A 21,953-nucleotide genomic window follows, 5' to 3' on the forward strand; every position below is an offset into this window, starting at 1 on the left:
CCAGATAAGGTCAAGTTCAAGGAGTTTATCATCACCAAGCCCTTATTTTATGAAATGTTAAAGGGATTTATCTCAGAAAAAAGAAGATAAAAAACATGTACAGTAAAATGACAGCAAACTCTCAAGTATTAACAACCACACCTAAAACAAACACAAAAGCAAATGAAGCAAACAACTAGAACAGGAACAGAATCACAGAAATGGAGGTCACATGGAGGGTTAGCGACAGGGGAGTGGGGAGGGGGCAAAGGTATAGAGAATAAGTAGCATAGATGGTAGGTAGAAAATAGGCAGGGGAGGGCAAGAATAGTATAGGAAACGTTGAAGCTAAAGAACTAATGACACATGGACATGAACTACAGTGGGAGAATGTGGGTGGGAAAGGGTGTGCAGGGTGGAGGGGAATGAAGGGGGGAAACGGGACAACTGTAATAGCATAATCAATAAAATATACTTTTAAAAAGTTAATAGTAAGAAACTGATCTATAAACATTTTGGTAGATGAGTTACAGATTAGGGTTTTAGATTACCTATGGGCTTCCTTCAGCCATACTATCTGTGGCTTTTATTGTTTAGGACAGGGGTGTCAAGCTCATTTTTACCAGGGGCCATATTAGCCTTGGGGTTTCCTTGAAAGGGCTGAATGTAATTTTAGGACTGTATAAATGTAACTACTCCTTAATTGTTAAGGAGTTGAAATTACATTCGGCCCTTTGAAGGCAACTGCAAGGGTGATGTGGCCCCCGGTGAAAATGAATTTGACACCCCTGATTTAGGATAATTGAATAATTAATGTTATTAGTGTGCTTAAGAGTCTTTTTTTTAAATAACAGCTTTATTGAGATATAATTCATGTACCATACAGTTCACCTAACATTTTAATGTTATTGGAAGTTGCAGATAAAGGTCGAGGTTTTCAGAGATACGAGTAACATTAAAACTTTGCTTACATGTCTGAGCCATTCACTTGAGAATATGAAGGTGCACGTGGTAGATAAATCGGTCAGTAAGTAGGGAATGAAACAAGAAAGGAACCCCTTGTGTTTCAGAATAAACCTGAGACCGAAACCCTACCTAGAGAGTAGGGTTTCAGACCTTGGTTCCCTTTTGACAGCTGTGTGACTTTGAGCTAAAGCTCAGTGAGTCTGCCTGCCTTTCTGTAGAGCAGGAGCACTGGTTGCTTAGGCTTGTTGGGAAGACTTGTTGGGGTGACACATGAGAGGGCCAGACCCAGTGCCTGACGCATATAAGAACAGGCAGTTAAAAGGAAGAGACAAAAAGAAAAACAAAAGAGGCCCACAGGTGAGCTTCGTAGGTTCTCTGGGACCATTTATTTGATAAAGTTGTTCATGAGCAAAGACAAAATATAAATGATGGGGATACATTACTTGTAAAATTTTTGGTTAGCTGGGTTATTTCTTCATTATGGCAGGTGGCAGATTAACTCTTTAACCTTCTTGTTCTATTGCTAAATGTCTGCTCAGGCACATTGTGCAAATGAACTCTTGCTTTACAAGCCCCTCCACCCCCCGCTGTGGCTACTCTGGTGAAGTGTTGAATATGTGGGAGGGATACTGAAAGCAGTATGTCGATAGGTTTGTTATGTGACTGAAGGTGGTGTGATCACGTTTGCAGAGACACCATGGTTAGTGAGCAGACAGCGTGGCCTTCAACTGTGGATCAAGGCTATCGCTCTGTGTGCTTTTAGGTACACAGAAGGGTCAGACAGTTTAAGCTCTGATCAGATTTTCTTTAACACAGGATTGTTTATTTCAGATCAGGTGTTTTTGAATATCATTTTCTGAAGAGACATCCAGCATTTATCTGAATTTTTTTATAAACGTTAGGCAGGGTTTATGTCATTCTGCTGATGTCATGTCCATGTGAAAGTGAGCATTGTCCTTGCTTTAGCCAAAAATCTTGCAGTACCTTGTACCCGTCTGATATGATGTCCAGTATTACATAGTATCCTGCTTTTTCTTTTTCTTTTTTTAAAAGATTTTATTTATTTATCTTTAGAGGGGAAGGGAAGGAGAGAGGGAGAGAAACATCAATGTGTGGTTGTCCCTCCTGGGAACTGGCCTGTGACCCAGGCATGTGCCCTAACTGGGAATCGAACCACAGTCCTTTAGTTTTCAGGCCTGTGCTCAATCCATTGAGCTATGCCAGCCAGGGCTCCTGCTTTTTCTTAACTGAGAAATAGGAAAGACACTAGCTCTTTTCTTGTATGTTTGATCTTATACTTTTCTATTCCTTAATATGGTAGGTGAAGAGAGGGGATATTTTTTATTCCTTTTTCTTTCCTCTGTGAAAGAGAATGAAACTGTTAAAAAGAAGTCCACATTGTAATTACCATAATAAAATGAGAAATATAATGAGTTTCAGTTAAAAAGTGCACCTTCTTGAAATTAATACACAACCTGGGACGTTTTTGAACTTAATAATTCTTCTAATACTCTTTACTTTTTGTTAAATTAAAACTATAATTTTTCAATAATAATGAATTATTGAATAAATTCTGGCTCATGAATAAATATTCACATCATCCTCATAAGCTTAAAGAAAACATGTGGTAATAAATGATTTAAAAATAAAAATTCTAACCTAAAATTGTATTATAGTATTTGGAGATTGGACTTTCTTGTGGAAAAGGATTATGTGACATGATTTAGCTTTAACACCTGTTAATTCCAAAAGAAAGAACTTTTGCTTTATTCCATAGTTGATCTTTTATACACCAACCTTTGTTATTTTGGGTGTTTTCCCTACAGTGTAGCCTGTGTAGTGTTTAAAAGAGCATACACTCTCGACTCAGACTGCATGGGTTAGATTGTCCTGGGCCTTCCCCTGTGTCTCAGTTCCCTCATTTGGAAGATGGTGACAGTTAGTAGTGCCCACATCAGAAGCCTCTGATGGTCAATGAGACAGTGCTTAAAAGGCCCTTACGCTAGGGTCTGGCGCACAGGCAATGCTCTGTAAGTATTAGCTCATGTTTTGACTACATTCTCTGCTTTTATCTGCCTTTAAAGACTGTGTCAAAGACACTTTGCTTTTGCTGAAGGCTCTCTGTTGATTGTGTAACTGGGATTTAGAAATTTAGAATTGTATTTGACTCAGGCATTCATGTTATGTGTGCTGTTAGTATAGGGACTGCTAGTTACATGTGTCTGTCGAGCACTTGAAATGGGATTAAACCGAATTGACAGTGTTTTTAGTATCAAGTACAGATTTCAAAGATGCAGTACAAAAAAAGGAAAATTATTTTTTAATTAAAACATTTTTAAAGATTTTATTTATTTTTAGAGAGGGGTAAGGGAGGAAGAGAAGTAGAGAAACATCAATGCATGGTTGCCTCTTGCGCACCCCCTACTGGGGACCTGGCCCACAACCCAGCCCTGTGCCCTGACTAGGAATCAAACCGGCAACCCTTTGGTTTGTAGGCCTGTGCTCAATCCACTGAGCCAGTGGATTATTTTTATTATTTTTATAATAATTACATGTTGAAATGATATAATTTTGTTATATTGGGTTAAATAAAATATACTGTTAAAATTAATTTCACTTTTAAAATTAATTTTTTCTTTAGTATGAAAGTTTATGAGAAAATTTAAAATTACATATGTGGCTTGCATTTATTCCTAATGCAAAGTGCCTTATAAACAGTGAGAAATGTATTTAGGAAGTAACTTAGTTCAAGTGCTTTCGTTTATGTTATTATACAGATCTTCAGGCTATATTATTAAGCAGATCTTTAGGGTTACCATTTAGTTCCATGACATGTATTTTATCGTTTTGTCTGACTTATTGATTTTTAAAGTATGGTAACTACATTAATCTCCCAAATTACAGGAAAAGGAAAAAAACTGCTGATAAATATCTTCATAGCTAACCATTGACTCTAGTAAAATGTTCTTGTAGGTTGGTAAAAACCAGATACTTGTACTGGGTAAATATGTTTACTTTTAGCTGTTTAATGAAGTGAGAGACCTTGAGTTTTGTTTGGCAAAGGTGACCTTTTACTATCTGGTTTCATCAGGGGCTGGTGTTTGGTTGAAAATGGTCAGGGTTTCCTGTGTGGAGAATTGTTAATGCTTGGTCATCTTAATTGAGTGCATAATTCCAGAGTCAGTCAGCGCTGTTGAAGTTGTAATTATCGTGGGGATGTTAAGTGGGGAAAAACTTGGGAATGTGGTGTTCTCGGGCTTACCGTGTAATATTAGTGACACGTGACTGGGGAAAAGAGTAGCAGAAAATACTACTGGGAATGTGTGTGTAATGTTCCTTTTTGCTAATTTTTGGAGACATATAATTTTGTGTACTAGACAAATAGGAATAGATTCTGTGTAGGATAGAGAACTTTTCTTCAGGGAAACCTGGAGTGATTGAGAGAGAAAAATTTCCTTGAAGTGAGAGGAAATAAGCACTGTGTATTATATTTCTTTGATTATACTTGTTCAAAATTAATATTGGCTTGTGGGCTAAAATTCAGTAGAAAAGAAACTAGTCTAGCATTGTTGAGGATGACTAAAGTCTTTAGATTAACATTATTTTAAATTACCCAAGAAACACTTTACTAGGCAAAAAAGCATTTAGTCTAAGGTTGCCCAAAGCTTCCTTGAGGAAGAATCCAGTAGTTCATTGGTTGTCCTTTATCCACTTATTTTTTTATATCATCTGACTTCATATAATCTACAGATTTGATAAACCTGTCATTCTATCTCTTTCTGAATTATTAATAAAATTGTTTATATTAAGGGACAAGTAAGGAAACTTTTTTTACAATATTGGACAAAATTGACATGATCCATTATAATGATCAGTTTTCTTATGAATAGCTTTCAGTTAGCAGTTACAAACGAGTTTTAATTACCACTGCTACTTATCTCGAATTTCTCCATCTCGTGATAACTCAGTGCCTCTCGGTCAAGGGTGATTTTGCCTCTGAGGGGACCTTTAGCAGTCTGCAGAGGCATTTTGGTCATCACAACTTGAGGGTGCTGTTGCATCTGGGAGGTGAGATGAATACTAGAACAATGGGTGTCTGCGCATCACCAGATTTCTTCTGATAAGGCTGTGGCAGGGTTCTGACCTTTGCATTATTGACATTTTGGGCCAGATAATTATTTGTGGTGGAGAGCTCTCCTGCATACTGAAGTATAAGGTATCTGATTCATCACAAGAATGGTGCAGAAATGGTATGTTTACTTGTACTTCCGTCCGTTTGGTTGACGGACATTTATTGGAGACTTGGCACATGCATGAATCTTTCTCTACTTACACACCCAAAATGACAGTTTAGGTTTTTGACTGAAGGAGTATTAAAAAGGAACCTTATAGAAAAAGGCTCAGATTCCCTTTTTAAAACTTTTTGACTTGTTGCTAAATAAATGATTTTTATCTCTATAGTCAGATCCCTCTAGCATAGTCTCCATTAATTTGGTTTTTGTGTGTTCCAGACTGAAGGTAAGAAAATCAGAATCCCAAACTCGCAGCAGTATGAATGCCAGAATTAGACCGGTTTTTTTCTTGGCCAGTAAATAGATTTTTATGTGAATCTGCACATTATTTCCTCTTTTTTATTTATTATCCTTTTAAACAAATGAACACATCTAACTTAGATTGAAAAAGCAATCTTCTCTCCCAGCAATTCCTCTATTGTATTTTGGATAATGCTAGTCGACTTGGTGATTGTTACCACATTTGCGGTTATGTTGTAGATAAATAAAAATAAATGGTGTTTTCATAAGGAGACAAAAGCCTGGAGGGAGATTTTGAGTGTTCAATTGCCCGTGATTTTCAGCTAGATCTCAGAAACTTGACTTAAGATTTATTTTTCATTGTCTTATTACAAGTTTCTGGGAAGAAGAGAACACATTTTGCCTTTGGCTTCTGACAAGGCAGGAACAAATTTAGGCTCATTAAAAATAAGAACAAATGTAAAAAAAGAAAGATAACCATAACTTTATTTGGAATATTAATATTTACACATTGTGTAGGACCATAAAGTGTTTATTTTACATGAGGATGGTCACAGAAACACATGCTAAATGACTGCCTTTTGCAAGCAGCTGATTATTCTGTTTTTTTTTAATCCTCACCCGAGGATAAGTTTATTGATTTTATAAAGAGAGGAAGGGAGGAAGGGGGCCAGAGCTGAGAAGGAAAACCTTTGATGTGTCGCCTCCTAAATGCTCCCCGACTGGGGATTGAACCTGCAACCTCTTGGTATGTGGGACGATACTCCAACCAACTGAGCCACATGGCCAGGGCAAATTGCATTTGTTCTACTCCAGCCTCTTCTGCCTTCTTTCTCCATAATGTATTGGTGTAGCCTTTTTGATATGAAGGGCTAAAGTTGTTTCCAGATGCCATGCATACTATAGTAACAGGAAGGCCGATGCTTTTTTCAGGTTTTCTAGTTTTATTAAGGCAAGATGACAGAATGCTTTCAGATATGCCTATGATTTTACAGAGCACCGTATCTCTTTTTCTGTATTCACCTTTAAGGAATCTTTATATTTATATGACTATGTGTGGATCATGAGTTTACTTTTTTGTGTGTTAGTCCCATAACTGTAAAGAGTATAGGGAAATTCACAAATCATGGGACACTAAGTAAGTGTCAAATCAAGGAAGTCAGTATTTATTTTTTTGTAATTATTTCAATAGAAATGCTCCTGCTTTCCAAAGGGCCTGGAGAGCTATTTATTTGCGGTTAAGAGAGAAAAGGGGGCAATGTGAGCAATCTTTGCTTAGTCCAATGAAACACATACTGAAATTTTATGTTGAACACTTCCATATTTTTCCTTTGAAAATCCATGTGTAATTACATTTTCACTCAGAAATGATGAAAATGTTTATAAAATTATATCTATGTTTAGGTATTGTGCATGTTCTGGATGTATAGCTTGAAGACATTGAGTTCAAATTCATGTATTCTAAGCCAGAAATTTAGGGAATGGCTTTGTTGCCCTTCACAATTATAAAGAGATCTCTAGTAGAGACAGATCATGAAAAGAAGCTCCCTATTTCAGGGTGAGATATCTATATATGTCACTATATATATATATACATACATGTATATAGTTAAGACTGACCTAAAAGAACAGCATGATGGGTTTTTATTTTTTTTTTCAGCTTAATTTTGCTGTTTTCATAAGGTTTTTTTTCCCTCTGAGCTTTGAAACTTGGGCTGAGTTTCTAATGACTATATGAATCCATTATATGGCTAGATCACAATTTATGTAGCATTTCCCTGGTTTTCATTATTTCAGTGGCTTACATTTTTCATGTTCTGATGAGTATATTTGTATATAAATATTTATTAGAACCTCTGATTATCTCCAAGAACTGCTATGCTGAAGATTATGAACTTCTTTAAGGAATGTGGAAAATGGGGTGTATTGTATTGAATATGAGGTAGAACTAGTTGACTAAAGATACGCGTTACAAAGAGTGTGCACACTAATGATGATTATTATTAATAGTAATTCGATTAAAAAAAATACCATGCAGTCTCTGATTCTAGTGACAGGATAAGCAGAGATGCTGATAAAGGAAGGAAGGAAGGAAGCAAAAAAAAAGTAGAGAGGAGGGAGAAACCAAAGCCAGGCCTTGTCTGTCTCAGCAAGCTAAGCAGTCAGAGTTCCTAGGAGATGGTCAATTTGTTGTAAAAGTATTAGATCGAAAAACACAGGTATAATACACAGATTTTTAAAAAGGAATCAAAAAATGAAAAATCACCCATAATCCCCTACCCAGAGATAAAAATTAACATTTTTTCAAATCTTTGATAAGGAGTTTAAAAGTACGTATGAATGGGTAGATAAATACAGGTGGATATAAAGATATTTAACATCCCATTGTGGCACCTGCTTTTGTCACTTAAACATTTGAACATCTTTGCCAGTAAATATCAGTATACATTACAGTTTTCTATTGCATAGAATTCTGTTACTTTGTTTCTGTGACCATCCTCATGTAAAATAAATACTTTATGGTCCCACACAATGTGTAATTATTAATATTCCAAATAATGGATTCATGATTGAACACATTAATAGATGTTTATAGGTTTTTTATTTTCTCATATTATAAACAATATACACTTGTCTCTGTGTCCAGTGCCCCTTGAATATTTGAGGCTATCTTGTTTTTGGTCTCACCTGTTAGTCCCTTAGTTTTTCCCTCATCTTCTCTTGCCCTCTGGCAGTCTGTTTTCCAGACTTTTGAATGAACAGTGCTGTGGTGAGCATTTTGTAAATATACCTTTGTGTATGTGTTTGTTTGTGTATTTATTTTTATTAAATCTTAGAATAGGAGTTGCTGGATCCAGGTAATAGGTTTGCATATGGAATGGTTTTTTTTTAATCCTCACCTAAGGTCATGCTTACTGATTTTAGAGATAGGGGAATGGGGGGTGGAGAGAGGGAGGGAGAGAAACATTGATGTGAGAGAGAAACATCGATTGGCTGCCTCTTGTGCACACCCCGACCAGGGACTGAGTCCTCAACCTAGGCCTGTGCCCTAACCGGGAATCGACCCTGTGACCCTCTGGTTTGTGGAATGATGCTCCAACCAACGGAGCCACACTGGCCAGGGCACATATGGAAAGTGTTGGTATATACAGGGTGGGGCAAAAGTAGGTTTACAGTTGTTCGTTTGGAGAATAATAAAATAATTAATAGATGATAATACACGGATAAACTCTGTTTTGTGTACTCACAAATGTAAACCTACTTTTGCCCCACCCTGTATTACAAGATTGTCCTCATAACGATTTTTAAAATTTTCTGTCACTGTCACATGTGTTGGTCCCATATCCCTACACTCTTGCCAACAGTCTTTGAAATCGATATTCTTGGAAATCCCTGATTTCACCAAATTTCTTGCTAGTTTGTTACCTGCAAATATTTACGAGGTTGCGGGAGAGAGTTTTAAGATAGGTATTGCAAATATCTGTAATACTGTCATATCCCTTTCTGACACTGTACCAGGTAGCAGTGATTGATACTGTCTGAAGTAAGTTCTTTAGGACAGATGCAATATTTTAGATTGCAAGGAAGTTCTTAAGTGATCAAGGAAGAACTATAACAAACACAGGAGTTGACTGAGTTCATTCTCTTCTGGGATTTTTGTTTCATACTGCTTATGGCTAGCTGTAGTGGAAATGGAATGTTCATGCTTTTGGCATTTCTAAAGTGGGGATGGGGGGCGGGAACTATTGGGGGACTGTTATTTCATAGCGACAATTTAATATTGTTCTTCATTAAGGGAATGCCTCCTGTCCAGAAGTGCAGACATTGAACTTAAAGCAAACCAAATAAAAATGACAAGGGTTAGCAAGCTTTCAGATAAGATTAGAAGCCTTATGTATGCTAAATATGCTTTTAATTTTGCACTTACTACCTAAGGAGATAAATTGCTTGTCTATATTCGCAGGTTTCACTTTTGTAGTTTTCTTATTTTCTTTTTTATTCAAGCCAGGATATTAGCAGTATTGTTTTAAATCTTCTTTTAAGCACAATTTACATAACTTGTTTTTACTGCTAGATAGGAAAGTTTGTTATTGAGTGTTAGGGTATGGTTATGCTGCAGCTTAACTGAGTCTAGGGCTTTCAAGTAAACTTTGGGTTTCATAAAATAATTCATTACGTTATTATTTTTGAGAAAATGAAAGGAGTTTCCGATTACATTCCTAGTGGTTAGTGGGACCATTGCAGATGATTCATGTGGCTGTTGTACTGATGTGGAATGTGATAATACTGTCCCCCAGCCTTGCAAAGCCATCTGAATGGGACATCTCCTCCTCCTCTGGCACAGGTGGAGAAGGACTGGTTGAGGGGCTGGCTGTCAGGGAGGGTGGACAGGTATATGAGTAGTCTTCAACTCTTGTTACCATAGGCCTGAACTGAAATTTGGAAGTATATCAAGTCTTGGATGGGCTGGAAAGACTTGTAAATGAATCCTCCCTCCCCCATGAGCTCCTGCTTTTCCAGAATAAGCTGGAATTCTGGATTTTTATCTGAGTTCCATTTTAAAAAAATTCCAGAGTCCTCATCACTCTCCCCTCTGGCATTTGCCAACTTGTTCTCTATCTGTGGGTATGACTGCCTTTTTAATTAAGCTTGAAGGTAGACTGGCTGTAGCTGAAGATAAGTGAAATAGTGCTGTAATGAAAATCTTCTGGTTGCAGCTTAAGAATGGTTATTAGAGGCCTTTGGAGAGCGGAGTAAGATGTGGGTTTTAGGGAAAGTGGGATTGTAGGGAACCGTATGGGCGTCTTTAAGAGATGTCTTTTATACTCTTGCTTTTTAAATGGTGGATTCCCTTTTACATTTAGTAATCATAAACCCGTAAGAGTTCTGCTTTGTAATGTTTATAGCTTTATTTTAATATAAATATAAAAATTAGAAAGGCTAAGTCATCTTCGAATTTTACATTATCTTAGGTACTTTTGAGGTATGTTTGAGATGGCAGCCACCTAGGAGGAGCAGAATACCTGGACACGAGGCCCTTTGCAAACGCTTGTGATTGGGGGAGGGAGTACTTGCAGGGAGCTAAGACCCACTCCTCTGTGGCCGACACGCCAGCTTTTGAAGAGAACCCTCCCATCCCCACAGCGACCTAGTATTCATGATTACCTCTCAGATTTTTATTTTTATTGGATTTGTTATTAGGCCACAAAACGCATTTGCAAGAAAACGCGCAAAAGGCGTTTTCTCTTGTGAATCATTGAACCAAAGAAAAGAAGCTGGTAGAAGTGGTTGCTTGATATAATTGGAATTGATGTTTTATCAACAATATTTGGTTATATTCCATTTAAGATGAAGAAGATGACTTTACGTGTAAGAAGGCAGCCTCTAAGTCAAAAGAGAATGGGCGGTCTACAAATAGTTATCTTGGAGCATCAACCGTGAAAAAGAACGAAGAAAACACTAAGACCAAGAATAAGCCTTTATCACCAATAAAACTTAGCCCCACGTCGGTGCTCGATTATTTTGGAACTGGAAGTGTCCGAAGATCAGACAAGAAGATGGTGGCAAGCAAGCGAAAAGAGGTGAGTGTTCTACTTGTAAGCAAGAATGTTCAGGAATGTTGAAGAATGCTCATTGACTGTGAAGAAGAGGAGAAGTTTGGGGTTCTAGTAGGTCGGCATATTTTATTGATGAAAATAATTTCCCTGTGATTATGGACAAAATGTGTTGCCGTCATTTTAGAGGGTGAGGAAGTTAGACTAATTTTTATATTTGAAAGTAGGAAAAGGTTTAAGTTGTAAGATAAAATTATAATTCTTAGATTTAAATTTAATACTCAGAATGCAAACTCATTTTACTGTTGATCTCAGCCAGACCAAATTGGACAATAAATTTGTTTCTGAATGAAGTTATAAGTACATGATTTATAAGTAGAGCCTACCTATGATACACTTTTGACACTTTATACCTTGGCTGATGTTGGATTCACCTTTTTCTGGACATTTAGGAAGCCGAAATACAGATAAATTATAGTGAAAGTAGTCCCCTGTGTTAAAACCCGCTAAATAGTGTTTGTGGACTGCAGCACTGCGTCTGTAGGACAGTGTGATCATTCTCACATGCTGGTAGATGCTTCTCAGACCCCGGTGTGGGTCTTCAAGTGGTTTTCCTCTGTGGAGGTGGTGAGTACTTTCCTTGAACATTTCAATAGAATTAAGAGAGAACCATGACTTTCTGGCTGGTGTGAACTGAGACTGTTTCATTACTGATAAACTTAATTCTCACTGGTGTATTTAATCAGCTACAGTCAAGAAAAAGCACCTTATCTTTAACTTAAGGTTTATGCTCATCTTGCTTGATTTTCTTTGAAATACAGCCATCACAAAATACAAATGATTCCAGATTAAATGATGAAGCCATTGCCAAGCAGTTGCAACTTGATGAAGATTCAGAGGTATTGCCATTTTGTTTAGATATCATCAATAACTTCATGTTTAGACTTGTTATTTAGTCCACCCAGGTAAACAGTCAAGATTGTTCTAGGTCCCCTGGCCAGTGGCTCAGTTGGTTGGAGCATTGTCCCTTAAACCAAAAGGTTGTGGGTTTGATTACTGGTCAGGGCACACACCTAGGTTTTGGCTTTGATCCCTTGTTGGAGCTTGTACGGCATGCAACTGATTGGTGTTTTTCTCTCACATGGATGTTTCTCTTCCTCTCTCAAATCAATAAACATATCCTTGGGTGAGGATTAAAAAAGAAAGATCGTTCTAGGCTAATTTTAGATTGAATCTCATTGTAAGAGTTATGTATAAAACAAGTAAAACTCTAACATGAAAATCTAAGTTTTGTAAAATAAATGTTAAGGGCAGGGGATAATTATTCATTTGAGATATCTTACTACATTTCTTTGAATGGAAGCCTCCTTTTGTTAAAATAATTTAATTTGGTCATAACTTTTTTCACTGTGGATGATCTCATTCACTTCTGTGGGTTTAATTAGTATGGATATGCCTAAGTCAGTTTCCAGTGCAGAGTGCTGTCTCGAGCAGTCAGCCTGTACATTCATTCAATGAGTATTTGTTCAGCACTTTCTGAGTGCATGACATAGTTCTCATAGGTGTTACAGATACTAAAATTAAAAAAAATTAGGTCATCATAAGTGCTGTGGAGAGAACTAAAGGGGTAATTTTGGGATGATCATTAGGGTTATGAGTGTTGTTTCCTTTTAATTTTAGAATAAATATCTTTATTACATGAGCTAGGATAGGAGGGAAGAGGATTTATTTGCTTTCTGGGCCTTGATTGTCCTCAGAACCCCAGCTTCTTGCCCCCTGGCCCTGGGCCATCTGCTTGGTGGTGTGGGCCTGGTCTCTGAGGGTGCATGGGAGAAGCCTGCCCTGCTGGGACTGCTCCTCCACAACACTGCTGATTTGGCATTCTCTTTCCTTTCATTATATTTTTTCCGAATTTCCTTTGATCATTTTTTAAGATCTCTTCCTCCTCAGGGGGCAGCTTGGCCTCCTTTTTGTGGCCCAGTGCCTAGTGGGACCTGTACCAGTGTTGGTATGGTGTGCTGTCAGTGAGCACCACGCAGTTCTTCACCCGGGACCGGTTTGTTGTTGGGTGCACTGGAGGCCACATCAGTGATCCTCGTTTTGTGTGGACCACACCCCAGCCCCAGGGGAAGCTGCCCTTGTCCAGCCTCAGGGCACGGTGCTTCTTGTTTCTTCCCGACTGTGTTTGGGGGGCGAGGGCCAGTCCCAGTCCCAGCTGGCAGCTGGTGTCCCAGGTCCTATTTCTGCTTTTTAAAAAACACTTTATTTTATTTTATTGTTGTTCAAGTACAGTTGTCTGCCTTTTCCCTCCATATTTCCGCTTCTTGTGGTGGGGCTTCCTCTTGCCCCAAGTCTTGCAGTGCTTCTGCTTGCTGTCCTGAGAGATACCCATGGCTTGGCGCCAGCTGGAAAGGGCACGAGTATTCTATTTTCAGTAGCGGGGTCAGGAGCGCCTCTCTGAGGAAGTGATACTGGGGTATGACATCAGGTGATAATGGGGAGCCGCGAGGCTGGCTACCCGGAGGAAGATTTTCTGAGAACAGAACAGCAGGTGCAAGCTTCCTGAGGTAGAAGAGATCGAGTTTGATGAATTTGAGAAATGGCCAGCGGCAAATATTCTAAGGCAGGACAGGTCTTTAGTCCATACCAAAAGGACTTGGGATGGTACAGACTTTGGATTTTAATTTCTGTCAGATGAGAAGCCATTGGAGTGTTGAATAGAGGTAACACGAATTGACGGGTCTTAAAAGAGAATTATTCTGGCTGCTGCGAGGGTAAGCCATGGTGGGGCCAGACCAGAAGCAGATCAGTTTGGACACTGTGAGGGCAGGCTAGGTAGGTGAGAGGTGCTGTTGGCTTGTACCAGGGTGCTAATAGAAGAGGTAGTGAGAAGTGGTTATAATCTGTGCTTTGAAGATGTAATCTTCAAGTTGTTGCTGGTAAATTGATATGAGGTAGGAGGGAAAAAGAAGATTGAAAGATAGACTCCATGATTTTTGGCCTGAGCAACTGATGAGACTGAAACACTGGTACAAAGAAATCGAGAATTCTAGACTTCTGCCAAGATGGAGGCATAGGTGGAAACACTGTGCCTTCCACAACCAAGTTTGAATACAATAAAGGTTTGATGAACAAAGACGCAGCCAAAGAACAGAAAATTGAATTATACGGAAGTCCGACAACAACGAACCGTTCAACCGAGATGGTAAGGGGCAGAACCAGCAGCAGAGCGGGGACGGGCAGGAAAGATCCCCCGACCCAGGCTCGCAGGCAGCCGGGGTAGCAGCTCGGACCCAGTGAGGGTGCGGGGCAGGCTGACCATGGTCACACATTCGCGTAGATAAACCAGCAGAGGAGTGAGCAGTGAGACGGACTGCGCAGGCTCCAGCGGGCGAACCCAGTGAGTGTGTAAGGCTGCGGGCTGACCACGGTCGCACATTCACATGCAGTGGGATGGACGGTGCGGCCCCAGTGGTGGGAGGCCGCAGAGGGGACCACCATTGCCTTTCTTTGACCCTGCCCCCACATACAGCGTCACAACCCAGCAACTGAGTTGCCCCGTCCTGGTGAACATCTAGGGCTCCGCTCCTCATACATAACAGGTATGAACAGACCAAAATATGGCTCAAGAAGAACTTGGAGCCCTGGAGCCGGTAACTCTAAGCTAAAAAGAAATAGTGAACCTCTCAGATGCACAGTTCAAAATATTGGTGATCAGGATGCTCACAGAACTGGTTGATTAGAGTCACAAATTAGAGGAACATATGAAGGCTAAACTAATTGTAATGAAGGGAAATGCACAGGAAACCAATAGTGATGGAAAGGAAACTGGGACTCCAATCAAGGGAGTGGACCAGAAGGAAGAATGAAGCATCCAACCAGAAAAGAATGAAGAAACAGGAATTCAAAAAAATGAGGAGAGGCTTAGGAACCTCCAGGACATCTTTAAATGTTCCAATATCCGAATTATAGGGGTACCAGAAGGGGAAAAGAAACAGCCACGAGTGGAAAACTTATTTGAACAAATAATAAAGGAGAACTTCCCCAGTCTGGCAAAGGACATAGACTTCCAGGAAATCCAGGACACTCAGAGAGTCCCAAAGAAGTTGGACCCAAGAAGGAACACACCAAGGCACATCATAATTACTAATTACATTAGCCAAGACCAAAATGAAGGAGAGAATCCTAGAAGCAGCAAGAGACAAGGGGACAGTCACCTACAAAAGAGTGCCCATCAGACACTCCTGTGCCCTACAAAGGAGTGCCCATCAGTGCCCGTCAGCGGATTTCTCAAAAGAGACCTTACAGGCAAGAAGGGGCTGGAAAGAAGTATTCCAAGTCATGAAATCCAAAGACCTACATCCAAGATTGCTGTATCCAGCAAAGCTCTCATTTAGAATGGAGGAACAGATAAAGTGCTTCCCAGATAAGATCAAATTCAAGGAGTTCATCATCACCAAGCCCTTATTATATGAAATATTAAAGGGACTTATCTAAGAAAAAGAAGATGAAAAATATGAACAGTGAAAGGACAGCAAACTCACAGTTATTAACAACCACACCTAAAACAAAAGCAAACCAAGAGGACAGCTAGATCAGGAGTGGAACCACAGAAATGGAGATCACATGGAGGGGAGTGGGAGGAGGAGAAAGGGGGAGAAGGTATAGAAAATAGCATAGACAGTAGGTAGAAAATAGATAGGGGGAGAGCAAGAATAGTAGGAGAAATATAGAATCTAAAGAACTGGAGACATGTGGTCATAAACTAAAGGGGGGGAATGGTGAGGGAGGGGGTGTGCAGGGTGGAGGGGAATGAAGGGGGGAATAGAACAACTGTAATGGTATAATCAATAAAATAAAAAAAAAAAAGAGCAAAAAAAGAGAGAAATCAAGAATTCTATTCTGGACATCTTAAGTTTGAGACACCTAATAGGCTTCCAAATGGAGGTGCAGAGTTGGTGGTTGGTTGGGGGAGTCTGGGGCTGAGGGGTGAGGTCTGAGCTGAAGATGTATGTTTGGGAATCACTAGCATGTGCATGAGATTGTGGGGAGACGGTTAATAGGGAAGTCTAGGGACTGAGCTCTGTCAATGTTTAGATAAAGGGCAGGGAAAGGAGGATGAGGGCACACAGGGGAGGCAACCAATTTTCTCTCTCACATCGATGTGTTTTCACTCTCTTCTTCCCTCTTTCCCTTCTCCTCTTGCTAGATTCAGTAAAGGAAAAGAAAAAAAAAGAGTGGCTAGTGAAGTAGGGAAATGAGGGAAGCTTGGTGTATCATGGGAGCCAAATAAAGAATGTGTCCATCTCTGACAGAGGTTCTTGTCCTTGGTACCTACCTACTGTTTGAACCTCCTTTCTGTTGTTAGCTGAAGTATCACTTTCTCATATTCCCTCAACTATATTAGAGATGCCTCTGGTATGCTCTGTTGTACCTCATTGTAGCTATTATTAATATTTGTTAGAATTGCTGTTTAAGAACCTAATGAACAAAGCAAACAAGTGAGTAAAATAGAACCAGAGGCATGGAAACAAAGAACAGATTGACGATGACCAGAGGGGAGGGGGAGGGGGATAACGGGGGAAGGAAGGAGAAGGGTCTGGTCAAGGAACAGGTATAAATGACCCATGGACTTGGATAACAGGGTGGGAACTGACTGCAGGAGGGGGTGGGGAGTGGTGGGCAAGGTAGGGGAGAGCAACGGGGGGGAAAATTGGGAAAACCCTGATAGAACAATAATAACAAAAAGAATTGCTATTGAAATGTCTTCCGATACATGGGCTGCACACTCCACCTGCCCAGGGCTGTTTCTGCCTCCTTCCGCTGTCGGCTGTCCCTGCTCAGTTTGGTGCTCAGCGCATTGTTGTGAGATAGTGGTATTCTGGTCATCTGGGATATATTGTATTTGTTCCAATTTTATTAACATGACAGTTTACAGTTGGTGTTTTCAAAATCTTTTTTCATTGTACTTGGTTACAGAGAATTACATAAACTACAAACCAGGTATCCACATGGCTCAAGATAGCACAAATGGCCTAGGTAAAATTTTGAAATGATTTTTAGGGACCCAACTTTTTACCTGTCCCCAAAACTGGAGGCTTACCCTGTCCTTTCCAAGCCAGGCGTGGTGCTCTGTGTCGCATTTCCCTATTTTATCCTTCCTGTGCCATTCCTTCCGAATCGTACTGGAGTAACTCATTAGTCTGATGCAGGGCTTTTAGGGTGTTAGTGACTGGTGGTTTCTTTCCTTACTATCCCTGTTAAGAAAAGTTCCTTTTTTCTCCTCCTTTCCCCCTTCACTTTCACCTCTTTGGTCCTTTGCGTGTGTGTCCAGTGTCTAAACCAGTCAGTATGTAGATAGTATGTTAAACACTGTCCGCTGTGCTCACCATTGTATTCACACATAGGATTTTTGATCACATGAGGGCATAATCACCAATAATGAATTTTTTGATGGAAATATTTAAATTTCTTTTGTCATCTAAAGTATCTAGAATCCCATGGGCTAGAAGTGTACTACATAGTGTGACATTTTGGAAAAACAGTATAGAGTTCTACCAGGAATTCTTGCAGGGCCACTGGAGGTTTAGAGTTTGAAGGACCTTTTTATGGTGAAGATTTTCCTGTTCTTTTCAGCAATTAGATGTGTAGTTCAGGTTATGGTAAGGAGATATTAAACAATGGAATATATTGATGTGCATCTCTCAGGCTTATAGTTCTCTGTAACTTGATTTAGTTAATTTACTAGTAAGAAAACGCTTGGTTACTGTTATCAGACTCAATGCCAGTTTCCAAGTTTTTTTAGGATTGGGTGGATTTTGAGATTATTTCATTTGTTTAAATAATATAGGGATGTCTTTTTTGATTTTATATTAGGGCATTTTATCAGGGGGCATAAAACATTTAATTTCTAATGAGAAATATTCACTGCTTCACATTCTTTTCTGGAAGAGTATCATTTTGCTGAAAGTGAAAATGTTCGGAAATAACAGCAAGGTTACCTAGAACGTCTGCAGTAACGTTTAGCAAGTTAGGAAAGCTTCTGGCTGATGTGATGACTTAAATTTTCAAGAGTCAGAACAGATATATTTGAATTAGTAATTGAAAGTAGGAGTTTGATGATATAAGTGATAGTTATGTTTGTGTATAGCTTACTTTTGTGTGAAAAGAAAAAATATAATTTCTTGATTTCTTAGACTCACTCTTTTTTGTGTCCTCCAGACGATTTCTTTCCTGTTAGGGTGAGATTCTTTGCACAGCTTTTTCTAGAGTTTAAAAATAACTAGAAGTAAGGGGTCTGTAAGTGTTGCATTAGGACCATTAAGAAAAAACTGTAGATTTTAAACTTTATAAATGAGAAATACGGCTTTAAAAATAGGCTCAGTTTATCTGTTGTGCCTGCAAAAGTAAATGCATTTGTTCTGAAATCTGATATGGCTTAGTGAGGCAAGCCTGTGATACTTAACTGTTAATATTAAAGGGAAAATGTTACTTTCTGGAAAATGTTCTGGTTTCTTCTGGTTTCTTCAACATGAATCATGTTGATTCATGTATTGTGAATCAACATTTAAAAAATGTTCATTCACAAAAAGAAAAAAAGCAGCTCACCCTGTTGACCCTTTTTGCAGCTGGAGAGACAACTGCATGAAGATGAAGAGTTTGCCAAAACATTGGCCATGCTGGATGAAGAACCTAAGAAGAAGAAGGTGGTGTTTTGCTGGGCTTTTTGCACTCTGAATATAATGTTTCTTTTCATACTTGTGTACTCTAAGCTCTGGAGATAGAACCATGAGTAGCTCTTCTAGAAAGAAGCTAAATTATTATAATTTATAAACATGTTTTTGGGGAAGCTCAGGAAGAACTTACTCTTCCCAAAGGAAGGTTGGTGGAGCCAAAACCAGCCAAGAGCCCTTCTTCACAGAAGAGTGAATTGCAGCTTCTGCTTACTCTGTCATGAAGGGGTTCGAACGTACTTGTTAAGAGAATAATGCTTACAAAGATTCCCATGGGACCTAAAGCTTAGTAACTGTATTTACTGTCTTTTGGGAAGCACAGTTTTACCATTTCTAACTAATTACTTTCATGGTCTGCAATAGGACGGTCTCAGATGATGAGTTTATTTTCAGGCATCTTTAAAAGCATCAAGATGTCTTTCTTTTTTAAGTACTGATTTATTTTAGACTTACTTCTTTTGAATCCCATTCTGTTAATATTATCAATATCAATATCTGACTATTTAAAAATATTTTACAGCAGTCAGATGTAAGACAGTAGCAAGTAGTGGAGACTTCATCATCTGAAAAGCCTTACTCCATCTAAAGACATTTGAATTTCAATTATTAAAAAAAATGCTGTGTCACACACACCAATTTGTAACCTCTTTGTAAAAGGGAGTTCGGAGGGGGCAGTGGAGAGAGAGTGGGTCTTCTTCTTCTCTTTTGAGAAACTGTTCTCTTATTTTTCTTGTGAGCTTTAGATTGTTTTTAATGTAGTCTTCTGGGTTTATATTTTAGTTCTTTTTTTTTTGCCTCAGTGTTTTTCTTTTTTAAAAATAGTTTACTGTTACTCTATTTCAGTTGTCCCCATTTTTTTCTCCTTTGCCCTCCTCTACCCCGCCCTGTTGTTCATGTCCGTGGGTCCTTCGTACCTGTTCCTCGACCAGTCCCGCCCCCTCCTCCCACCCTATGTTTTAGTTTTTAATCTCGTAGTGCTGACAGTTTGAGGATTGAGATGAGAGGCTCACAACTTGGGAAGAGCTGGGATTTTTTTTATGCAATGTATTTTTTAGACCCTTTTCATCCATCTTCACATCTGTAAAGTTAGAAGTAATAAAACATGTTTCATTTGCCCCAGAAATTTTGTGGATGAGTGAATGAAAATTTGTTGCATTGTCCTGCTACTTTGGAGGATGACTCTTAATCTTAAAATGGATAAATTAAAAACTTTGGTCAATGTTAACATATTTTTTCATAATAGTTATCTGTTATTTGTCACATTTGACACATTTAAAATTTTCTTAGGTTCTAAAGGACCCAGAAGAGAGAGAAACATTTTCATCTGTCCAGTCCAATTTAAGTAAAGCAGAAAAACATAAAGATCCTTATAAAGGTAATACTAGCAGGAAAAAAGTAAGCTGGAACATTTGCCTTTATAGAAGAAAATTTATGGTAATCTTGTTTAAACATTTGATTTAATAATGGCCTTACATTGTTAAGTAGATGCTATTTCATAGGAATATTGGAGCATGTTCCACTTTGATACTTTGAAAGCTGGTGCAGGATGCTATCTGCTGTTTGAACGTTGTGAGAAACGTTTTACAGCTCCTGGCTACACGTTCATTTCCAAGTAGAGTAGTGTGGCATGTGAGCAGCAACGTAGGAAGACGAAGAACTAGATGTTTCACGCTCGTAGAGTGGACTGATCGTTCAGGTCATCTGAAGCTCTCCCGCTGACCGTCCTTAGGTTTTATTTTTTAGTGGTTCTGATATTTAACCATCTGCTAGTATAGATGGTCTTAATCCTGCAAGTCACACTGTTTGCATAGTAACTTTTAGTCTTGAAATTTCAGGGTTTGCAGCTTTCAGACTATATTACAGAGTTTTTATGTGACATTATAGTAAGTTCAGTAAGTTATCTCTATAAATTTCAGATCATTGAAAATTATCTGTGGAATAAAGTCCATGTTCTTATATGTAGTTTACCATATTTAAATTAATAAGTAATTTGTATTTAAAAACAGCTACATTAATTTGAACTGGTTATGCAACGAAGTAACATGGAAATGTTTAATTTTAAAAAATGGATGTGCTTTTAGAACTAAAAATCTTAATGTAAACATTATGAAATCACCTGTGACATTGTGTGCTACTAAGATTACTCAGCTGAGAAATGAAAAAAATTATCTTGTTACTGAGTATCATTTTCCAAAAACAACAATCAGTCTTTTCTGTCTTCCTAGTAAAAACAGAACAATTTCTGAATGAAAAAAAGAACTACAGTCCTAAGAAGCAAACTAAATGTAAAAATTCAAAAGAATTTCAGCAACATTCCAAGTCATCACCTCACAAATTAGGAGAAACTTCTCCTAAAGCTAGTTCCAAGCTGGCACTTTTGAAAAAAAAGGAGGAGAGTTCTTCTAAAGAAACAGAACCTACGGCCACAAAAAGAAAAGAAAGTGCCATTGAATTGAAAGAGACAAGAAGTCCTAAGAAAATGAAAAGTTCTCCCACTAAAAAAGAGGTAGAAATTTTCTAATAGTGTATCATGTTGGGGCTGTGTGTTGATTTGGGTTTATTTTCAAGTCTTATTTCTAACTTTATAAGTCCTTATATTACCTTTTGGATACCATCTTATTTAAATGCTGCTGCAGAACATAGGTTATTAATATAGCTAAATTAACCAATGATTATAGAGTGTTATTGTATATTAGATGTTGTGCTAAAACATATGGTATCTCATTTAGTCTGTACAACAACCCGGTGAGATATTTATTTTTATTATTTAACTTTTAAAGACGAGTAAATAGGCTGAAAGCGTTTAAGTAACTTTTTCCTCATTTGTAAAACAGGGATAATTTGAGTTAATATGTAAAACCACTTAGAACAGTATCTGACACATAAGTTTTATGCAAGTTTTTGCTGTTATTAAAATCATTATTTGCGTTTTTCCTGAATGTACTCCCTTTTACTCTTGTATAACAGTGTTGAGATACTGATATCATTTCCAAAAATAACCCCAAAACAGTGTGGTAATGCAAAATGGTTTCAGAAGTATTCTGTGTTTTCATGTATTTTTGAGAAGTGAGTAGTTTCTTAGAATCTCAATTTGGAACTACCTTAGGTTCACAATGAGAAACCACAGTTCCTTCCAGCCTTCTGGGACTTAGACTTAAAAGCAGAATGTTGTCTGTTTTAACCGCTTG

At 38.4% G+C, this 21,953-nt stretch overlaps 1 protein-coding gene across 3 annotated transcripts in view; it reads left to right on the forward strand.

The window, feature by feature from the left end:
* Positions 1 to 21,953, forward strand: part of RFC1 (replication factor C subunit 1) — a 72,482-nt gene that overhangs the window by 25,928 nt on the left and 24,601 nt on the right. For all 3 annotated transcript variants that reach the window (XM_037064323.1, XM_037064324.1, XM_037064325.1), the window contains exons 5-9: positions 10,827 to 11,059; positions 11,854 to 11,931; positions 18,661 to 18,738; positions 20,053 to 20,140; positions 20,991 to 21,271. In XM_037064323.1, coding sequence (XP_036920218.1) covers positions 10,827 to 11,059; positions 11,854 to 11,931; positions 18,661 to 18,738; positions 20,053 to 20,140; positions 20,991 to 21,271 — 758 coding nt within the window. The remainder of the gene's footprint in view (positions 1 to 10,826; positions 11,060 to 11,853; positions 11,932 to 18,660; positions 18,739 to 20,052; positions 20,141 to 20,990; positions 21,272 to 21,953) is intronic.

Source organism: Sturnira hondurensis, unplaced genomic scaffold (assembly GCF_014824575.4).
Source record: "Sturnira hondurensis isolate 20B ecotype Veracruz unplaced genomic scaffold, ASM1482457v3 Scaffold0015056, whole genome shotgun sequence".
Classification (NCBI taxonomy): Eukaryota; Metazoa; Chordata; class Mammalia; order Chiroptera; family Phyllostomidae; genus Sturnira; species Sturnira hondurensis.